The 20,083-nt window shown below is 39.2% G+C and overlaps 1 protein-coding gene across 1 annotated transcript; it reads right to left on the reverse strand.

Moving 5' to 3' along the window:
* Positions 1-1,686: 1,686 nt before the first annotated feature.
* Positions 1,687-18,441, reverse strand: ehd3 (EH-domain containing 3). The gene is made up of 8 exons (XM_084737218.1): positions 17,240-18,441; positions 12,708-12,884; positions 11,444-11,541; positions 5,356-5,497; positions 5,114-5,213; positions 4,260-4,430; positions 2,382-2,546; positions 1,687-2,285 (listed from the first exon to the last, which is right to left on the reverse strand). Exons 1-8 carry the CDS (start codon positions 17,464-17,466, stop codon positions 1,758-1,760), a joined length of 1,608 nt encoding a protein of 535 aa, XP_084593344.1. The 5' UTR covers positions 17,467-18,441; the 3' UTR covers positions 1,687-1,757.
* Between the last annotated feature and the right edge of the window lie 1,642 nt (positions 18,442-20,083).

Raw genomic sequence — 20,083 nt, forward strand, 5'->3', positions numbered from 1 at the left:
TTTACTGACTTCTGATCGATCAGAAACTGAAAAGACAATGGATAGTGAAAATCTGGATAGATATCAGTCCATATTGCAAACTAAAAAAAAATATATATATATTTGATAACAACAATATTAGCATTCAGACACTTTCTGGTTAACGTGACAGACTTGAAAAACTGTAACATATTTCGTGTTGGATGTAGTCTATCTGAACATTAAACAGAAACTTGTGTTCCAGGAAGCATAATGTCACATAATATAACTAACTTAACCAGAACATTGCTACAGTCCCGTGAGTAGACAGCAAGACAGCTAGCTATCGTTGCACAGCTAGCTTGGTTACGTTGAGTGTTTCACTTCAGGCTTAGCATTAAATAAATGTGTCCAGGATTTGCACTGATATTTCAGAATTAATTTAAACGACTTAACTATCATATCATGTAACACTATTAAAGGGAAACATTAGCTAGGAAGTGGCTGAATGCTAATGTTAATTTAATGGGTTATCAAATATGTTGTTTTAGCTTGAAATATGGCCCAATATCTCTCCAGACTTTCTTATCCAGTGTCTTGAAGTTTATGATCAATTGGGAAGCAATTACATTATAACAGTCTGTCAGCTTACTTGCAACATGGAACACAGCAATATGACAATTTAGCTTCCCACCCTGAGTGTGATGTCACAGGAAAATGGCAGCAGTGTGAAAATGGTAAATTGCAGTAGGTCAGTCCAGTTCTTATAGTAAATGAAGTGTTGGTGCCATCATAAACTTCACCTCACACACACAAATATCATTATCTGCATATTGCATTTAAAATTTTAAAAACTATTAGTCGTTTTCTTTTTATGGTAACTGAAGATGTTACACTGCAAAGTCCTTCTCATTTTCCACTCTCTGGTTACAAACCATGTAACCAAAACTGTGTTTACCATCTGTGTGTTTGTGTGCGTGTGTGTGTGTGTGTGCTTCTACACTTTTGTATATGCGTTTGTGTGCATTCTCAAGCCCCTCGACAGGAAGTCTTTGTAGCTGTTTATAATTGTCGCCATGAAACAAAAGCCAGAATACTCCGCTGTGCCAGGAGACAAAAGAAAAATAATGCAGGAACTCGAGAAATGTTGTGTGGAATACTGTAGTCAAGACAATAATAGTTGTTAAATAAAAGCTGTTTATATGCATTTTTATATTCCAGTCTTTCTTCTCCCAAAAACTCTCCAACAAAAGTTTCTTTCTTTTTCTCTTCACATTGTTGCATCGCTCATTTTTTCTTCCAGTAGTTTGGATCAACTCACATTTTGCTGTATTCCAGTGTTTCTTGTTTAATTTGTTTTCCTTTACTAATCAGCTGTCCTAACGTCTTCAACATCTGTTCTACATAACAACTCGCAATATCTTTTTTTTCCCCCCCAGTATCCCAATATCTTTTTTTGGGTACCCATAAATAAAAAAAAGAGGGCACTGAGCTAAAGACTTGACTCATCAAAATCTACTCTGGTTAAAAGCCATTTCAGCACTGCAGAAATGTAGCATTCGAATCAGTGACTTAGTATTCATTAGCTTGATTTTTATTTGGATACAAGTGAATATTTCACTCTACTATTTGCCTCTTGAAGGGAGGGAGATGGAAATGGGGTCTAATTGTGTTCAAATATTTTTCATTGCTATAATAATTTCTATATGAATATTCCTATTTTACTTGGGATTTTTTTTTCTCTGGGTGGAGGCGGGGGGGTCTACTTACAGGTTTTGGGGGTAGGGGATGGTGTAATTTTACTCAGGTATTTTCCTTTTAGAAGGAGGCACCAGGTGTGCAGGCAGATCCGATGGCAGTTCATGTCCCTCCAGTTTCACCTTTATCAGGTGATTGGCCAACGCAAACTCCTCATCGTCAAGCATTCCATCCTTATCAATATCTGCCAGCTTCCAGATCTTTCCCAGCACCGTGTTGGGCAGTTTTGACTTCACCATCTCCTTCTTTGCGTTGGCACCCGTTACCTTCCCATTGACGGGAGATAACGTGTAGAAAATCTCATCGTAAGCGGGTTTGTCACGCGCAACGACCCACTCGGCTTCGTCGATGCCTTCTCCGGCTCCTTCGCCATATCCGTGTCCAAACGGGCCGTCCAAAGTGCCATCGAACGCACCGCCCTTCACAACTGGGTTTGGACGCTGGGTTTCTTCTTGGCGGACCAGGATCATTAAGCTAGCGATGTCATTGGCCAGCATGTCATCCACTGCCTCCAGCAGTTTGGGTTTCAGAGGCTGGAATTTGTTGAGATCCTGAGCTTGAAGTTGGTCCTAGAAGAAAACAAAAACAATCACATCACAAATTTAGGTCTTATCTATCTACACCTTTATCTATAAATCAACATTCCTTTGCTTTTCCCCATTTACCTGCATCTTCTTCAGATTAGGAAAATCTCCGGGTGATATCTGATGCTCTCTCTCTATGCGTTTATAAATATCTCCCAGACTGTTGATCAGCTCTTTCTTCTTGTTCTCCTTCCCAAACACAGAGGGCATCTCTTTCTTCAGAGAGCTGATGATGTAGGCATGGACCTGCAGGGTGAGAGGGAAACATGCTCAATTACTGGGACAGGAAGACAGCCTCTTTAAAGTTCTACTATGTGATGTTATTATCCTTAATATTTCACTTCTGGTTGACTTGGTGATACCTGCTGTTGTGCTAATGCTAACAAATAATCTTCATAATACAAGTTTACTGATCACTGGGGTCACGAAACTCACTTTGAGAAGCCACTCTTGAACATGTATCTGTTTTCATGCACGCATGCACATATATAGTTTGCACCGAGGAAAGTAGGTTTCTTCTTCAGAATGACTGGGAGTAGCTGTTCGAGTTTATGTCATTTATGTGACATGTGCTCTAGTCTTCTGTATTTCATCTCACCTCAGTAAATATTCCACTCATTAATTTTAAAGCTTTTACATAACTTAAACAAGCTGGTTGTTAGCAAGTGACTAAATTACATAACTGAGGCTGTCGGGAATATTAAAAGTCACCCAATGCTGGCTTGTTACTTGTGGTGATTCTATTTATGCTTCAAAAATCATAAAAGTGGTGTTCATTAGTAAAGATTATCTTGTTTAACAAATGTGTGAGTATCATAAATGTTTGTCTACCATTTAGCTTATTTTCTGCACTAATCCAAACATTAATGGAAAAATCCTATTGGCTTTTTGTAAAAAGGGGGCCAAAGCGATGCTAACTTCTGGGTTGGACTACAAAAATACACCATCCCTGCAATAATCAGTAGAGAAGCAGACATCTGCAGTTTTCTTTTTACAGAACTAGATCACTACCAAACATTTAAACAGGTAAATTTCAATGGGACCCTAACTTATTCCCAATGTTTGGACCACAACAGACAAACGCTGATATCTGCACTAACCATCTTTTAATGCAGCAAAAAATATAATTTTCTCAACAAAGAATGAAGGAATTCTGAAAATAATTATTAAATCACATGCAGGTTCTTTGTGTTGTATCATTGTCAACTTTCATTGTTATGATTGTCTCTTTTTGTTTTTGCTTTTTACATTTAACTTTTGATACATGGCTCAAATTTAACAGCAGACTGTTGCAACTCTCGTGTCTGGGGACACTAAACACTCCTTGAACCAGATTAGTCATAGAGCAAAATCTCTCTTATTATCTTTGTTGACATTTGTTTTTAATATACAACACAAACTAAACACGGCAAAAGTAATGGGAAAACCCATATTTGTTATGTTGCTGTGGTGATGCGTGTGTCTGTGTTTCCCTAAATCCACCTTGTGTCCTTGAAGCTCAACATGAAACACACGCACAAACACCCCATCAGCTGTCAGGCAGGAAAACCGTGCCCAACTCTCAGGTTGATAAATCTGTGTGTGTGAACATCCTCTGTGTTTCCATGAACTGCAATGGCCAGGAGACCGTTGCCTCTCATACCTGACTTCCTGTCCAGAGAGGAAACAGGAAACAATTCACTGAGAGGAGAATAGCCCAGAGAATTTGTCTGGTTATGTTGGTTCTTTGACAGTGACAAACTTTTTCTGTCAAGGTTAACAGCTGGATGGGTCAGGGGTGCCAGCGAGAGGTGGGAAGCACAAAAAGGAAACACACACACACCTAAAAAATAATTGTAAATCAGTTCACTATTAATAACATTCCCAGACAGAGAGTCACCTCTTTCTACTGTCAGCTACAGCTATGCCATAACCAGATTCTCCATCAGTGAGCGGGTGTGTCTGTGTCTTGTAGGTTACCTTGGCTAGTCTCGCCCTCTTGATCAGATCATTGAGTTTTCTGAGTGCCGCGTTTCTCGGTAAAGACTGAATGTCCTTAAATAAGTCCTGCTCCTCTGCTTCAAACAGCTTCCTGTTGTCTGGAATCAGCAGAGGGTGGGACCAGAATGAACCGATGTAGACACGGATCACCTGTCAGTGAGGAAGACGCACAGAAAATCAACTGTGGGTAAAAAAAACCCAAAAAGGTGACGTAAAAAGCTCAATCCAGCATCTAAAAAACAAGCAGCCACATTGATCAATTTGTTAGTAAATAACCAAGAATACATGTGAACGTGATATTTATTAGCATTTATAGCACTTTTAGATGACAACTAGACACAAAGCATTCTTTCCAGAAAGTGGCTAAATCCAGTACCACCTACAGTAGAAAATAACAATAATTTCCCCCCTCAATTTTAGCAGCCAATTCAATAATTTCCAAGGTAAGTTTAAAATAAAATTGTTGAATTTCATGATGATGATATTAAGACATGCTTGAGGACGACTAGAGAGGTGTTGAAACCATGCCGATAAATCTTGAGGATTGCAATTCCTGTGATCAGGTATCTTTAAATTACATTTTCATTGATGTTTTTATTCAGTTACACTGAGGTTTTTGTGGACGTACACACAACTACATTTGCCATTTGCCACATGCTCTGCCTATCTCAGTTTTACCCAGGCTCTGATCTTCTACCAAAATGTGGACTTTCTAGCTACAAACACCAAACAAAATGGTAGAAAGCTTTAAACGCAAACTCCAGGCTTAGACTGGAACTCGGTCCCATGTTTTTTTTTTTTTGTTTTTTTTTTACATTTCATGCTTACTTTACCTCAGGGGTGTTGACTATTTTCCCCAGCGACCACATCAGGGCACCGTAAACTCTCATCAGCTGCTGGGTCTCTATCTGATCAGCCTTGTTCAGCACAACCCTGGGAAAAAATGGCATGAGTGTTGATTTGTGTGCAAACAGAGAGCTGCTGACAGCAACATTGCATAATCATTTATAATGTGCAACTTTTCACGTATTCCTTGTCTAGAATTGGATATTTCAGTCAGGCTCTCCTACAGTACCTGATCTTGTCCTCATGGTTCTTCAGGGCCTTTATCACCTCTGAGAACTCATCAGAGATGTCCAGTTTGTGGGCATCAAACAGTAATATGATCCTGTCCACTCGCTCTGCAAACCACTCCAACACAGCCGCAAAGTCATAGCCTGAGAGGAAGAGGAGAAAGTGTGAAATTAAGATGTCAGATAAGGGACGAAAAAAAAAGATTTAGTTAACTGTGTACCCTTTTACTTTCTTTTTCTTTGCTCTCTTCCCATACTGGTGTGAAAATAGCACTAAAGACAGACATTTAAATTGGTGATGACCATTACTGAAACAGGCTACTTCTAAGGTGGAGATCAGCCCACTGAGTTTTTATGATCAAGTTTATCTATAATCCAGCAATGAACCTCAACTGTGATGTTGCAATATTCCAGGAGGAAACCATTATAATGTCTTCAGGTCACAGAGGAGGCATTAAGAAGGACGCCCATATTACAACACGCTGAGAGAAAAGAATGTGTGTTTACAGATGGAGGCTGTCCTGCCAGGGTTCAACTAAGTGGCTTTTTAGAGCTAAATAACAAAGAGGGAAACCAAAAGAAGTTTGTCTCCTTATTCTTTTAAACAATTTAGCATCATAAATTAATTTTTTTCAAGCCAGAAGTGTAATGCAATCTGACCCTTTTGAATGTATAAAGGCAGCAACGATCACATGACTTAGTGAGTTAAATCCTCCATAAAATCCTCCATAATGCATGAATAAATGAGTCAGTGATTAAGCCTGTCAGCGGGAGTACATCACTACTTCCCTTGACTTTCTTTCCTACTCAAGGACGAAACTTACCTGAAGAAATTCCACAGTATATGAGAGGAGAACAAAGAACAAAGGACAGAACAAAGGATTAGTGAGCTAAGATTTCAAACCGACAGTGAAGGACTCATGAGCACTTCAGAGTCAGCGGTGAACCTGTTACAGCTGAGATTATGAGACAGCAACACTGAGGCATTAGGTAGAAGCTTTATGTTAAAACAGTGAATGTCATGCTGTTTGTCAAACTTTTCTCTGAATTAAATCTACTAGTTTGGCATAGGTTATTGCTTTTAATATATATCTAAATCTGGCTCAGACTGGTCAACCTTCCTTGCTTACAGAGAAGTAGTGTCATTATACAGACACAGCTGCGATAAAAAAAAAAAAACTCTTTTTACATACTCTCTTCTGCCATTGCTACTGTGGCTGCACTGCTGCTTCACCCTCTAGAGGAATAGTTTATACTTCAGGTGAATGATTTCTATTATGGCTATGCATATTTGCTGAACATAATTTATGAAAAACAAATGCATGTTGACGAGTTTTCAGTCATTCCTCACTGGGCTGAGAGCAGAAGTTCAACAGTTGTAGCAATAAGTATGTAAAACACACAAATTGGTTTTAGCTGTGTCTTTCTGTCCTGTAGGAGCACAGCTGAGAGGAGACAGGCAGCACACTGCTGTCTGGGCAAAGCTATAGAGTGTTAAGAGAGAGACAGATACCTTGATAATTTGAATTTAAGTGGATTATTCTTCACAGGAAGTACTTTTCACATGGTGTGGGGGACTGCAAGTCAAAAGCACCACCTAGGACCTGTGATGTTCTGATGATTTAGAGCCTCGCCATAGAGGGGAGACAAATATGACGTTTGTCCTGAGAGTGTTGGTAGAGTAAATGTCAGGGAGGGCTCTCATAAAAAACCAAAGTGAACTTTAAAAAGATTTGTCCATCAGATTCTTATAACTTTTGTACAAAGTTTTTGGCACCAGAGAAATGCTCATCAAGTATCAAAAATAGAGAGAACTGATGAATGAACTAAGAAAATTAGTTTCTGTTGGTTCTCTAAATTATCAGGGATCAACATTCCCCATGGCCCGATGGCCTCTGGCCTCAAGAAGTTACTCTGTGACCACCAAATCTTCCAGGTAGGTGGCCCCCTTTGGCAGAGGGCCATAGCTGTAACCAGGAATCGAGCCGTTTACAGTTCTGCAAACATCCCAATTCTGTTGCCCCTTTAAATTCAACATTACACAAAAACAGTGAACAGAACTCGCCGTCAGCTAAACTGAAATGTGATTAGAATATGACACATCGGAGGATGTAATGAACTGTGGTGTGTACCATAGTTTCCTTAACTTGTCAAGACGTCAGCCTCAATTTTCATCAGAACAAATGACTTCAAGAAAACCGCATCACAATCTACAGGAAAAATGGACAATTTCTTCTTCTTCTGTTGTTTTTACATAAACAACCCCTGACCCCCCCCGACCAACACTTGTGTTTTCTAACATAAATATAAACTCCATGGCACTTGGAAAATAACTTAAATATCTTGCTCTGATAGTGATGGACAAACCAACATAGCACAAAGAAAAATCTGAAAGAAAACACACACTCTGGCTAAATGTGTCCATATGATACATATCTAATTGGCTTGCTAAGGTAAACTCTGGGATGTATATATATGTATTTTGTCCCAAACCATGTGAGAAGAGTTTGGTGAAGAACATGTAACTGTCCATAAATTCTTCAAGTATCGCTTTAATTTGCCTTTTTGCAGCTGGTTGACGCCCAAGTTTATTATCTACAATACCTCCATAAGGACATCTATGTAGGCAGCTATAGCCTGACAACTCCTCATCTGGACACACACACACACACACACACACACACACACACACACACACACACACACACACACACACACACAACAAATAAATACAGACATTGATAAAACAATATAACAGGATGAAAGAAAAGCAAACAATGAGACACACAACATACAGATATCATACAATGGACACGAAAACATATATGACATGCAATAAAGAAAAGGATGGAACACACAAACAAAAGCTCCACACAGACACACACACATTCCCAGAAACCACACAGCTGTGCTGACTCAGTTAAGGTTAATGCTAGCCTGTATTTTTTTTAATATCCAACAGGCAATAGTAGGGTCACACCTCGCTGTGCTATTTATTTGGTTTGACGGCATGTCCAGAGAACACTCTGACCCAACAAACAGAAAGTAGAACAGAGACAATGTGGGTCTGTTTCAATCAAATTACTTAAATTGTAAACAAACTCTTAAGTTCACTTGATAATGTCTGTCTGTTGCTGCTTAAGACAACAACGTTCTCATGACAAGCATTAATCCTTCAGACCCAACCCTGCTATGAAGTAATGTGCTGAACTCAGTGACCACAATGTGCTCCTTGTTCTTATTTAGCCTTTGCAACTTTCATAAGTATGTTTACATATTTTATCATGTGAACACTCTGAATTTCATGATATAGTCCTTGTGCAACTTCTGGAGAGACAGAGAAAACAGCTTAGCCTGCTGCCTACATGGGCGGGAGTAAAAAAAAAAAAATATGGATAATTATAAATACTTATGAAATCATAACATTATCATGAAAAATGTGGGTAAAAGGTCTAATGACCACATGTTAAATTATGTTACACATACTGTCTATCTGGCTTTGTGATATGAGGTGATCTATTTTAACACTTGTAATTTCTATTTACAAATTAAGATAATCTAAATTCACAAAGGATTTTTTATTCCATGTGGATCTGAATACAGTTTTATTGCCTGAAAAAATATTAAAGCTTAAAAAAAAATAAAGTGACACATTAACAGTCCTGCAGAGAATGTGGGTGACAGCTAAATGAGATGTTTTCCTAAGCTCATTACCGAGCCTAATTTCTTTTTTGTGATAGTTAGAATTGCTACTGATGCTAAATATACTGTGATGACAGTCAATAATACAAATGTCAACAGGGATTTGGTAAAAGTGAAACAATCCATGAGGGCCTTACTCAGCATTAGAAAACATTACACAGTACAAATTTACAACTGGTTGTTTCAAGAGAAAACAAACAAAAGGAGAGAAAGGACAGAAAAAAAGAAAGCAATTCAAAGATGGGTGGGGAAACACGGAGCGAGTGAATGTGGGAAAGACTAAATTATAGTTGCCTTTAATTATCCCAGCTCTTTTGTAAATGTTAGCGGTTGGTATGGCAGCGCCAGCACTTAGCTCGGGGAATGCCAGCCATGCTGGACACATATCAAGCTGTGGGAACGCTGGGAAGGAGCCTGTCACCTAAACTTCTCTTCACACTATCTGTCACACTGTTGCATCACTCATTTCAAAAGAAGAAATGAAGAATAATTTAGAATCATACATCTTTGTTTGATTATTTTGTACTATTTTTGGATAGAAGAATGTTTTACTGGCAAAAAATAAATTAATTTTAGGACATTCCCATGAGCTAAAAAGATAACAACATGCAACTGAGATTCATGAGTTTTTGAATAAATGGATCAAGATAAAATGTATTATCAAACTGAATGGCCATGTCACATTCTTTTACATTGATTTCACTTGGTCCCTATCATGCAGCTTCTTATATTTATCCTCATTTACATGAGGATATTAGACTTAAAATAAAAGCTTAGATGGACTGTTTGCACACACCGATGAAACAGTCATTGGGGGCATTTTGAGAATCAGTATCTTACCCAAGGACACTTTCACATGCACACTAGAGGTGCCTGGGATTGAACCACCAACCTTCCAATTAGTGGGCAACCTGCTCTACCTCCTGAGCCATGTTATATTTGTCAGTGCAATAAATGCATATCTGCATTTTCCTGATATCAGACACAATTCTCAGCTTGTTACACTCCTTTTCCAGAGAATCAGTCAGTTCTGCGTAGTGGGTTGACCCAAGCAACATCTGCATCACAGTCAGAGACATTTCTTAGGTGTCTTCAGTTTTAGAATGAATATAGTATCTGTCTTTCTTTCCAGTGTTACCATAATAAAATTACAGTGTCTTGGTTACCTCAGTGTTTTCACAAAAATGGGAGTTAGCGTAGTTAACATGATAAATGCATCACATATCTGCAGTGATGGTGGGAGGTTCCCAAAATGTTGCCTGAAATGTGCAGATGACATATAGAGCTGCTGACGCAAGTATGTTATTGTCTCGCCTCTGTAGAACTTACTAAGGAATGAAGTGTGAATGAAGGTAAATCTAAGGGCAGGTTCACACCTCAAGTTCATGAATCAAACCAATGGGAGGATGATCCATCGTTTCAGTTTTCCAGCTGGTCCAGGTTTAATTGGTCCAGAAATTATAAACATAAATAATGTGGTGGAAATGACAACTGACAGCCCAATTTCTACTTGAATATTGTTCATCATGGAGCTGTGAGGTTCTGTTCATGTTGCCATTGATCTGGAGCACATATCAACAGACTTAAGAGCACCACACACACACACAAGTGTCTCATAAGACAGTGGGTTTTAAATAATTTAATATTAATATTGCAGGCATTTCCCATTGTGTCTTAAGTTCGGGTTCATCACTTGCCAATCAATATTTTGGCTGCAAATGCACTACTAGTTTACTAGTCACCAAAACAGGAGACAAAAAGTTATTTAACCCATGAAATTACATACACTGGTAAGCTTCTGTGATTGGTTAAAATGGAAACAGAAATGAACTGCTTCACTTGACAGTGGTTCAAGATCACCCCTTTCAGGTGGATCAGAGAGCGGCTGTTTGGTCGGGACCAGAGTTGAAAAGGTGAATTTCCTTTCCAAGACAAAGCTAAAGCTAAATGCAACTACTTCAGTTGAACTGCAAGTCCTTGTCAACATGCAGTTGTTTGTTGGCCATAAAAGTTTAATGCACTGAACAAGCAAGTGTCCATTTTGTTTTGCATGTTTTAAAATCAGTGCTGAACTGTATTGTGCAACAACAAGTTAAATGTCAACTCTGTGCATGCATGTGTGTGTGCGTGTATATGTGTGTGAGAGAGCACATTCAAAGCTCATCTTTTTTGGTTGCTGCTTCCTGTTCTTTGAAATGAATGAAGCATAATCCTCCTGATAGCTAAAAGCTAAAATAAACACACACATCCAAAGGAAATGCTGACATCGTGGTCCAGAGTTCAGTGGGATGAAGGGGGTTGCAGCTGAATGGGTCCAGTGAACAAACACAGACACACACACAGACACACACTCATTAACATAAACAGATAAAAGTGTGAGCATCTTACCTCGACTGATCCTCTGTTTCTCCCCTGACAGAATCCCTGGTGTGTCGATCACACTGATACTTTCCAGCACTGGGTTAGGCAGCTGGGCACACACAAACCTACAACACACACACACACACACACACACACACACACACACACACACACACACACACACACACACACACACACACGAGTAGAGCAGAGGAGAGTTAAAAGAAACCAGACAGAAGTGTAAAATGTTTTAACAACAAACATCATCCCACTCCAGTCCTCCCTCTCCCTCTGTCTTCCTTCTCCTCCATCTCTGCTGCTCTGTCTCTCCGTCTCCAGCTGTATAAATACTAACAGGTTAGCAGTCATCCTCACTCTGAACCCCCATAATCCTCTCTGATAGTCAGCGTTTCTTGTGTCTCCTTTCGGCAGCAGTGGGCCCTCACAGCAAGGACACCACCACAACAGCAAGAGTAAAGAGTTTTTGGCATTTTGCCTTTTCCAGAAGGATGACTCTGCAAAGATGACTGGCTGTCTCTCTCACACTCTCTCTCTCTCTCTCTCTCTCTCTCTCTCTCTCTCTCCCTCACACACACACACAGAGCCATTAGTAGAGAAAAGCCTGACCAGTGAGCAGAGGGAAATTCAATCACACAGGAATGTAGAGCTGTGGTGTGGATTCTCACTAGTACTCGCACCCTCTTTTTCTTCTCCGCTCTTTCCCCTCTACGTTCACATACTTCACACCAGTACACTGCTCTGTTTCCACTACACACACAAACACACACACACAAATATATCTGACAACATCTGCCAGTGGTGCATTTAGTGCACTTCATCTACACTTTTAGCAATAGAGATGCTAACTAGAACCATATCAGGCTCTTCACTTTGTCCCAATAGGCGAACACGTTCCTGGTTGCACCAACACAAAAGGATAATGGGGTAATAATACCTACAACTATCTGTAACAGGTTCCACTCAGAAGCCCCTGTTAGGCCTTTTCCACTAACATGGAACCGGCCCTGTTACGGTTTAAGCAGCTAATATTGAACCGTTCAGTGCATTTCCACCAAATATAAAATGGTTCAGAACAGGAAAAGTTGGTTTTCCCTTAGGAACTAAATGGGCGTGTCATGTTTCACAGGTTGTTGTGCACTGACATCCCTGTTTCATCTTTTGTTTCACTTCTTACCCTCTTGTCTTCTGAGGGTTCCACAAAGAACCAAATGATATTCTACACATGAGAACAAAAGTGCAATTAATTGATTTAGTAAAAGTGTGTGTTTACCTGTTGAGGAATGCATTTCCAAATGCATTCAGCTTTCTGAAGGGCTTCTTGGGGTCAACCACCAATGCATTGCCAGGGACGACTCCTTCTGTGTCGCCATGCATCACCGCAATGAAGGAATCCGTGGTAGGTTCAGGGCCAATCCGCATTCCAGGAAAATCCTGCTCCAACAGGTAGCTGTAAAGGAGATAGTGTGGTGTAGCGTTAAATAAAACAAGTTAAAAGAAGAGATGTTTTTTATAAACAATACGCCATGTAAGAATAAATCAACCGCACATAAACAGCCTTTATGAATGGACCCTTTATGAATTGCTGGTCTACTGCTGCCTCAATCAGTTAGTTTGATTGTGTTAATGTGTGACTTTGGGGCTTTAAAAGGTTGGTTCAAACAGTTGTCACACAGTAACACAAACTAACAGACTGAGGAAGTGGTGGACCATGTCCTGTGTGGTAAAATGACTAAGTTTGCAAAAAGAGTTTGGATGAGCATGAGAGAGCAATATATGGCCTATATAACAGCAATTTCCTGTCAGATAAGCCTGTCTGACAGCAAGGTAAAGCGGTGAAAATATTATAAATGTACTGCACGCTTGAACTGATATAGTTTTTTTTGATGGGCTTTATTTTAGCTTAAATATCTTTTGCTGCTAACCCTGTCCAAAGCATTACACTGCATAGCTTCCATACTGATGCTCCTCAATGTTTCTCCAAACTGGGGTCGCCTCGTGTATCTACTGTAGCTAATACACTGGCTGTGGATAAGTACCTCATACAACCCCACTTCAAATAATTCTAAATGTCCCTGTAATATGACTTTATAAGACATTAGCATAAGTATTATATCCACATTTTTTAGTATTTGTTGGGGATGAAAATTATATTACTGCAAATGTATTAAGCACTCATGACAGAGACTGTATTCAGATTCTCCACAGCTGGATGAGGTTTTATAATAGGCCTTATATCAGTCATATCATTCCAATGAGTTGACTAAATCCCAACGGTCAGCTGTAGGCAGCAGGACAGATGTGTATTACCTCTGCAGCCTCTAATATGAAACAAGTGCTGCAAGCCCTTTCTAAGCGATTATGTTGAAAGGAAATTGGTCTGGATGGTAAGAAGCTGTTCAAAAAAATCATCAGAAAACAGGTCTGCTTTGAATTAGAACCTGCTGGAAAAAAGATTAGGGGATTTTTACATCATCATAGGCTGGATGGCTGCACCAAACTTTGATTTAAGTTTGCTTTCTGAATGAGAGTTGACATGGCTATATTTTGACAAAAGTGGATTTAAATGACGAAAAGTAAGTTTGCAGGAGAGACAGTGAGGTATTCCACCCAACGAGCATCACACTCTGGGACTGAGAAACTGCAAACTGATGAAACTGCACAAAGTGGACACAATAATGTAGATGAAAGATTAAGTCAGTATTGTTCATTATAACCATCAGCTGTAGTAACTCTTGGACTCATTAAATGGTCCAAAGGACAACATCCTTAAACACATAATAAGGATAAAATTTAGACTTTGAGTCCTGACTGCATAGAGAATATTCAGACTGAACTAAGAGGACAAATCTGTACAAGAATTTGGTTGAGCTCTACCAGTGCGGACAGGAGGAATGGTCACATATAGCAGGTTTGACAGATGCTCGCTTTGCTTGCTGATGATAAAAACCAGTTGACTAAAGTGAAAAAGGTTAAGAGACAGACAATCAAATATGGGATTTTAACTTACAACTGATGCAGACTTTTGACCTCATCTGTAACAGATGCTATGGCAACAGAGCTAAGTTTAACATATGTTTTAGCCAGGAAAGTGGTGAATCTTCATCTGTTAACTTAGTGACATCTCACATGTGGCAAATGAAGATTTGTGTGCTTCTGTGAGTTGAGTTTCCCAATCCCAGAAATGTGGAGGCAGACCATAAAAATAGGTTTAGGCAAAAGATTTACAGCTAAAAGGACCATAAATTTCAACTGAGTGTGGGATGTGTATGCGTTTTAAGTGCTACCAGATGTAAGGATGGTCCCCTTACTTATACATCTTCTCTACAGACATACACACACCTTGTCAGAGGAACCAGCAGTGCCTGGTAGAGCCATCCCTCTGCATGTGTGTCTGTGTAGTGTGAGTCTTCCTGTCTGTCTGTCTGTGGGGAGGTTGTGGAACCACATACATCTAGCAGTCTGTATGTTTAATATCTTATATATATACTGTGTGTGTGCACGCACAGCTCCCATACACATTCTTAGCTCACTTCATACCGGTCCAATCACCTTCAAGGAAACCTGTACTGAGGTGATGATTTGCTTTTTGAAAGACTCAGAAAGTAAAAATTGGAAAGAAAAAGTGGAAAATCAATAAATTTCAGCCCAAAAATGAAGACTCAGATTACTGACCTCTGAATAAACGCCAAAGCAGAGAGACTATATTACCCTCCAACAGCATCTCTTGTCTCTATCTATTTTCTCTTCCTTTTAGCTGCCAGACAGATCTTCACTTACATTTAATCTCTTTTCTAATTCATACTAGCTGGGTGATCTGGCTGACAAATTAGATTTTAATGGCCTATTTTTTAATAAAGACCAGGAGAAAAATGACAAGGCTTACCCGGAGCAAGAAAATCTAGCAACTCACTTGCCCAACTGGGTAAATGGTAAAAAATAATTGAACTTTTTAAATTACATTATTTTGATAATCGCTTAATTTTTTCACACAAAATGGCAGAAAATGCTGTTTTCAGCCTCTTAAATATGGATATTTCCTGTTCTTCCTGCATTTATAACCATCATAAACTTAAAATCCTTGGGTTTTGCACACTGACAAACAAGACATTACCTATATACAGTTTTCTAACATTTTATAGATGTTGTAGCCCTAGATAAAACTAGCTAACTGCTAATAAATAAAACAATTTGTACAGGGGGCAAGTAAAAATTGACTTTGTGCAAGCAAAGTCTGATCCACTCACCTGACCTGCCATTTTTATTCACAGTTTCCTCACCGTCTGCACTCATTTTCTCACTCCACGCTGTGTCACATGTTTATGGTGCAACTGAACAACCCATTAACTGATTGGCCGTTTCCATGTCACTCATAGCATGCTCTATTATCAAGGGGTATTGGTGAGCAAGTGTATTCATTGTGTGCTTTCTATTTGATGCATTTAAGTCAAACTATTAAACATTTTATTGAGCAAGTATCTAATTGCTATTGATGAAGTGTCTTTTACCAATACATATCCCTATTGTTATATTGTCCAGGCCTACTTGATATCAATCAAAATATAAAGTTAATAAACTCATTATTGTAACTTTTCCTTGTAGTGTTTCTAAAAAGACCTGCTTGGCTTCCACATCCAGAGTCTGAGGCCCTGAGACATGAAATGAAAGAGATGCTGCGAGTGTAGCAGCAGCTCTGACCGAGGGTTACTCAGCAGTTTGTACATTCTGCATCTTACTGTTACAATGTTGGTGGTGGTGTTGAGTCAGTCTGCTGACTGCTGGGGGTTGTCATCAGCGAAAGAGTCAAAAAAGAAACCAAGACAGTGTGTAAGAGACAGAAGAGGAAGAAGAGGAGAGAGCAGGGATGTCTGCACTGTCTTGTCTTACAACAGGAAGTCACTAACAGCATCCTCTCTCTGCATTTCAAAGGCTTAGCCACTAATTATGCTCTGCCAGTGTGTGTGTGTGTTTGTGTGTGTTAGAGGGGCTAGTCGTTAGTAGCCATCCTGCAGTTCAAAAGAGGCCCAACACCCAGCTGCTAATACATCCCACTGTCACACACCAGTACATCAATACCAGAGATACTCCAGCTCTCACACAACTCTGAACATATATAAAAGATGTGAAAACTGTCTATCAGTCTTATATACATACTTAAATGTGAGGATTTGCTGCTTTTCTTTATATTAAATGAAGTGTCCTTGGGTTTTGGACTGTTGGTTGGACAAAAGACGACACTGTGGGCACTGCAATTTTGATTTTTTTTTACATTTCATAAACTAAATTAGTAATTGATTAAGTGAGAAAATAATCTAAAGCCTAATTGATAATGAAAACCGTTACCGATTAAATTAGCAGTTGACAATTAATCGACTAATTGTTACAGCTCTATATCCACAAACCTCATCAAGGAGGGCTGCAGCGCCAAGCAGTGCTGCTGCCATATGTGTGTGTGTGTGTGTGTTATAGCTGTCAAATAAACTTTTTTATGGACCCAATAAAGCTTGCAGAGGTGTGGCTCCTAGAAGTTAAGCTGTGAGTGTTTTTGTGTGAGTGATGGCTGATCTTCCTCTTCTTTTCATAATGCTCTGTATGTTTTTTTGATTGTTTTCTATCCCACTGCACTGTATTTTATGCCAATTGTGTTTATTGCGTGACAAACTACTGTTGAAGCTGGTAGAGGGTAAAGACAGTTTGGGTGTGTCAGCCTCTCCCTGTCTATCTTTCTGGTGGCTTCTGCCTCATTCTCTTCCCATATGAAGCACTTTATGTATATGTACGAGTGTGTGTGTGCTGTTTTCTCACCGTATGAAGCTAGTCTTGCCAGTGGAGTACTGCCCCACTAGTAGGACCATGGGCTTGTTGTCAAAGTCTGCATCCTCCAGTGCTGGAGAGTGGAACTCATGGAACTTGTAGCTCTCCTCCAGCGGCAGGAGTTTGGTTTTGTAGAGTTTCTTGAGTCCATCACTGACTGTCTGGAAAACTTCTGGCTCCTTCTTCCTCCTGTCGTCGGTTCCAAGCCAGCTGAACATTGTTGCTGGTTGCTTACTGTTAGACTAGTAAAGTCTCCAATAGGCTCAATGGTCAAAGATGCTTATTCTGTTGTTGATTGCCAGGTTATTGGTCAAGCTAAAAGAGAGATTTTCTCACATAAAAGACAAGAAGGCTCCAAATTTTCTCCGTTTCAAAAAGTCAGATGGAGAGGTGACCTAATTAAAAAACTTAGGATACAATGGTCAGTGATATAGACACACTAAAACTAATTTGTATTGTTGTTTTCTCAAAAAATACAATTTTAAATATTTTTAAAGGTCTGTTTTGGAAAAAAAACGCTTAAATTCTTGAAAATCAGTCTCAGGGAAAATATATAGAGGAAATAAAGTCCTGCTACAGTGAATGGGTGGTGACTGATGGTAGTGATGATAATATTGAAGCCTGGCCTGATGTTATATGCAGCTGCGTTAATGACTGTTCTAAAATATTGTCTCTGCTAATGTCTACAACTTAAAAAAAGTCAAAATTGTTGTCTATTTATTATCAGAATTTAAACCTGACCCATCAAATGCACTCTCATCATCGAGTCCATCGATCCTCCCATGAAGTCCAGGCCACTTACGCTCCTGGGGCCAGAAAACACTGCATTTAATGAGACTGTTGTTGTTTACCGATCTATTTCAGTAAAGCAACACTGCCCAGAAAAGTCTAAATCATGCTGCTCATGCACAACATCACGTAACCGCTATTCAGTTTCGTCTAAGAGCTAGCAGAGGAATCCCAAAAATGATGCACCGACCTGCTGTCAGAGCGCAACCACCGTTATTGTTCAACTGCTCCCGCTCCTCTGCCCACAAAAAACACCCAAACCTCCTCTGGAAAGTCAATTATTTAAGTCGCTTTCCTGTCAAAAATATGAGTAGCCTGCGTGGCTAGTGCTAAGGGTTATTTTCTGTCACAGCACAGCGCCGAATGTAGCGGCAGCTGATGTCCTGCAGCTCGATTTAAATGCCGAGTTGAAGGAAACCCGAGCCCCGCCGGAAGTGCCCAACGGCTGGCAGTCCGACCCTCCGCGGTCCCGCCCAGTGATGCTGGAGCTGAAGAGCTACAGAGCTGAAGCCGGGCGGGACGACGCCATGATGGATGGAGGGAAGGAGAAGAGCTGAAGGACAGCGCGCCACCTAAAGGGAAATGTAGTCAAACACTGCCCTAGCTCAAAGATGGGATTTAATATTTCCCCAATTTCCCCAATATTACCACAAGTTTGAACGCATAATAGCAGCCTACCCGGTCAGTGATGGAAAGTAGTTCACTTGCAAGTACTGAGGTACCTTATTTATACTTTAACCCCAGTTGAGAATTTCTATTTTTACGTATAATTCATTAAAACTCCCTTGTGGAAGAAACACGCAGATCTTTACTCAACTAAAAAAAATAGAAACGGTGTTTCCCGAATTTTTTTCCCCAGGGACGCACTTTTTAAAAATAACAAACCTAATTCCCAATAGATCTTATCATTAAATCTTGGGAGTAATCCATTTCTGCATAAATTAACATATCTGACCATTTTTACTGCCAATTCTGCATCATACTATATTACAATATTACAAATATAATTTTCGAATTTAAAATGTTAAAAGTGCTTAAGTATTATCAGCAAAAGCGTATCAAAAGTAAAGTTTTATGTAGAATGGCTGCCTTCACAGTATTATTATTATTACCTAATACTAGGATAAATTATTTCGTTTTTATGAGTGCTGCAATAATTAATCAATTATGAATTGCTTATTAAATTATTTGTTAGTTATTTTTTTTTATATAAGTCATTGTTTTAGTCGTTTTTTAAGGAAAAAAAAGTAAAAAATCTCTCACTTCAGCTTCAGATATGTGAATATTTTCTGTTTTCTTGACTCCTCTATAACAGTAGACTGAATATCTTTGGGTCATTGACAAACCAGGACATTTTAGGAAGTCGTTTTGGGCTTTGAGAAACACTGATCAACATTTTATGAAACAAACAATCAATCAATTAGGCTAATCGAGAAAATAATAAGATTGATAGTGAGTGAAAAAAATGTCTGTTCCAGCTATACTTCAGTTGAGTATTTTGAGCAGCTGTTTATTCCTAGCGTTCTTTAAAAATCAGTTAAGGAAGAAGTTCTCAGAGCTTTTACACAAGTAAGAGTCTACCAAAGTCAAAGGACAGATGTTTTATCAGAAAATTTACTTACAGTAAAAATAAAATCACTCATTATAAACAATGGCTTCTTTTACAGTTTGATATTATTATAGAATATCGTATTATTCTGTTTTTATCACTAACAAATTCACGTAAGAGCATTTTAATGTAGTTTGTCGATGGGGAGGCCATTGTAGATATATTTTTTAATATATATATTGTGTAGTAAGTTTAGTATAGTTTAGAGAGTATTATAGATCCAAGACAAAACTGACAGGGTGCAAATACAAGTCCCTCTGCTACTTCAGCACCATGGACAGCACCATGGATTTATCAGCACACGGCACACTGATATTTCAGAGCCATGGTCGAGGTCATAGACTATAACTTGTACAAACCTCAGTCAGTGAGTGAGACACAGGAGTGTAACATATTCAACTAAACAAGCCCTCTGTTCCTGCATTCTCTCTGATACT

Source organism: Lutjanus erythropterus, chromosome 15, assembly GCF_056507025.1.
Source record: "Lutjanus erythropterus isolate fLutEry1 chromosome 15, fLutEry1.hap2, whole genome shotgun sequence".
Taxonomy (NCBI): domain Eukaryota; kingdom Metazoa; phylum Chordata; class Actinopteri; order Lutjaniformes; family Lutjanidae; genus Lutjanus; species Lutjanus erythropterus.

What these genes read in the sequence shown, in the direction of transcription:
- ehd3 (XM_084737218.1), bottom strand. Translation starts at nt 17,466, where the DNA reads ATGTTCAGCTGGCTTGGAACCGACGACAGGAGGAAGAAGGAGCCAGAA. An exon ending in AACCATGAGGACAAGATCAG is followed by an intron (nt 5,214 to 5,355) that starts GTACTGTAGGAG and finishes ATTTTTTCCCAG; the next exon opens with GGTTGTGCTGAACAAGGCTG. An exon ending in CTAATCTGAAGAAGATGCAG is followed by an intron (nt 2,286 to 2,381) that starts GTAAATGGGGAA and finishes GTTTTCTTCTAG; the next exon opens with GACCAACTTCAAGCTCAGGA.